Source organism: Gavialis gangeticus, unplaced genomic scaffold, assembly GCF_001723915.1.
Source record: "Gavialis gangeticus isolate Ggan-Ray unplaced genomic scaffold, GavGan_comp1, whole genome shotgun sequence".
In the NCBI taxonomy this organism is placed as follows: domain Eukaryota; kingdom Metazoa; phylum Chordata; order Crocodylia; family Gavialidae; genus Gavialis; species Gavialis gangeticus.
In genome coordinates, this window is record NW_017729022.1 from 36961240 (window position 1) to 36964288 (window position 3049).

Here is a 3049-nt window from a genome sequence, read left to right on the forward strand (position 1 = left end):
AAAACAAAACAGACTGTAAAAAACAGAATCTTATTGTCACAGGTACTAGCAGAATATATTTCAAAGACAGATTCATGATTATTTATGGAAACAAAGTTGCAAGTTTGTATGGGTGCCTATATGCTTGTAAGTACTTGGTACTTACCTGATCTAAGACTACAACTCAGAAAAAATTCTGAGGAAAAGTAAATTTGTTGGAAAAAAAGATTGTGGGGGTCACAAAAATTTTTAATTTAAGATAAACTTTGGTGATTGCTTTCAGCCAAAAGTTAAGGGAGAAATATCAGACATTTGTAATGCATCATTTCAACTTTTTTGATGAAACGTTGTTTTGGAAATGCCAAAAAGTATATTTTGGCATTTTGTTTATTTTGATGTTTTCAAAATTAAACTGTTTTCCTTTTTATTTCAAAGGAGCTTATGTTATTTAAAAATTGACCAAAGTTAAAAAAAAAAAAAAAAAAAAGAGGGGGGAGGGGTGGTTAAATTGTCCCAGGTCAAATAAAAATTAAAGATATCTTTAATTGAAAACTAAACTTGGATCTCTGTCCCAGTCCTAAAACAGGCATTTATTTCTAGGAATCTTTCCAGGAGAGGGAGTAGTACAGCTGTTTGACCTGCAACTCTCTCTCTGTCTCCACACCTTCCCCAGACCCGGGATCAGGAAGTGGCTGCTCTGTTCCTCCCAGTTCTGGTGTGGGGTGGCAGACTGGATTAGTGGAGCAAAACCCCTGCCCACCTTCCCGCTTTCCATACTGGGTATCCCCAGTTTGGAGAGCCAGTGGGGGTGGCTGCTCCTGTACCATGGGCAAGGCAGCTGGGCTATGAGCAGGAACCTTTTAAAGTGTTCAAAGCTTGTGTTTGAAGACAGTGCTTGCAGCCATTGAGAATGCAATTGAAGGAGCACTGGGGCAAAGCCCCTACCCTGTTCTCCAAACCAGGCTGTCCCTGGTCTGGGAAAGTGGCTGGGAGCATTGTCCTGCTTCTCGCCTCCCCACCCCACCCAAAGCAGACTAATAGGGGAGTTTACAAGTGTTCTTTTTTGCCAGAGACTTTCTGTTGCAGGGGAGATCTTTCAAGTATTGACCTGGAAGATTTTTCTCTGGAGCGGATATGTTTCTTTTGGAAGTAATTGAGTGCACTCCTGGTTTCTACTGGGAAAGCAGTGATTCTCCCAATAGAAACATTATGCCTGGAGATGGACAATGAAAGTAAAAAAGAGAAAATAAAGTGACCAATAATATTTTCATTGTTAGTTTCTAGGAAGAGGGATACTTCTTTTCAACTTTTGGAAGTATCAGAATGGTGCATGTCGTAGCCTATATATGTGCAAAAGTACATTTTTTTAGGTAGTATAAATAAAGATGAGAGAGGGACTAGTCAGATTCTACAGAATATGTGGCAGATTTGATAACATAACCATGTACTGTGACTAGACTGCAATATTGAGCTACTAATGCTTTGAGTACTTTAACATACTCTGGTCAAATGGGTAGAAATCTAACAGCAGTGGAATTATGCATAATTACATAATATGCATAACTGCATACGTTTGTTAAGACTGTATCAGCTTTGCCAATATTCAGAGAGGGTTTGGGTTGCATTTACAAATAATCATTTGAAACATGTCAGTTCTTTAATTTAATCATCTGTTTCTTTCTAAATCCTAACAGTTTAGCAGCACAAGAGTAAGAATGACATGTGTTTAAGTAAAAACACTAAAGCCTTAAGGAAGATCCACAACCAGAATGTTATTTAAAACAAATGTTAGATGACATTAGTTTTTAAATTGCTCTTGTGACTTTACAAATGAATCTCTTGATATTTGGTGTTTTCCTTAAAGATCTAGGTACAAGAATCTTGATACTGCTGAGAAAAATCTGCTTCCGTAAAAAGAAAGAAAGTGTTTCTAAGACTCATTTATAATAGAAAGCCTGAAAATCCAATTCACAGTTTTGGGAAATCTCAGGATCCAGATAGTAACAAAAAAAATACAACTTCTATTATTTACTAGAATTTTCTATTTTTTACAAAATCTATTGACGTTCAAAGACCTGATTCATAGTTTCTGAAAGTTTGGGATCCACAATCCTGTTCTTTACTTAAACGTGATAACAATCTATAAGTGTTTATAACATTTTTAAAAAATTGTGAACTATAACGCAATCATTATTGGTAGACTACTTTTTGGCAATAACATCTTTTCCCACTTACAGGTTTGTGTTCACCAGGATGGCTTGCATTTAAAGGCAGTTGCTATAAAATAAGCAGAGAAAGCAAACCATGGAGTATGGCACAACAAATCTGTGAATTATCTTCACTGGGGGCACATCTTGTTGACATAAAGACTGAGGAAGAAAATGCATTTGTATCTTCTTACCTTCAGAGATTCAATCAAATAATCATTCTGTGGACAGGACTTAATGACATGAAGGTCAGTATATTTGATCTTTACTTGTATTTTCCTTATTAAAATAGATTTTTTGGCAGAAGGAGAACTTTAAAACTTACTGGTTTTTTTGGCTATACAAACTCAGCATTATTGGCACCAGAAAGAAGTCTCTTGTGTTTTCAACTGTCTTGAAAGCTTTTTTTTCCTGGCAGATTTACAGGATTAAAGCATATCCTGTTTTTTTTCCCCAGAATGTCTGACTACTCAGCATCATTTCCAGAAATTATGTATAACTTTATCAGCAATACTGACTTATGAGTAGATGATTGTCATTATCTTATTTTTATTATGACTTACAGCACTGTTAAAGTTGCTTTCTAGCTATTACTATGCTAGAGTTGTGTTCATAATTGATTTTTTTTTTTTTTTTACTGTGGGATTTCTTATAGTTTGGTTCCTTTGAAGAATGTTGAAAGGAGGAAAGTCATGTGTGTCACAAATGTATAACTCTGGCTTGCCTTGATGCTGTATAAGGTTCAGCCAGTGCTCAAAATGAACACATTGCTTCACCCACTTAACAAAGAGATCCTCCTGCCAGACATGTTGATGTACCTTATTCACAAAGACCTCAATTAGATAAACACAAAATGGTGTGTT

The 3049-nt window shown here is 35.9% G+C and overlaps 1 protein-coding gene across 6 annotated transcripts in view; it reads left to right on the plus strand.

Moving 5' to 3' along the window:
* PTPRQ (protein tyrosine phosphatase, receptor type Q) overlaps positions 1-3049 on the plus strand; it is a 245877-nt gene that overhangs the window by 8879 nt on the left and 233949 nt on the right. For all 6 annotated transcript variants that reach the window (XM_019514795.1, XM_019514789.1, XM_019514790.1 and 3 more), the window contains exon 5: positions 2217-2434. In XM_019514795.1, the coding sequence (XP_019370340.1) occupies positions 2217-2434 (218 nt within the window). The remainder of the gene's footprint in view (positions 1-2216; positions 2435-3049) is intronic.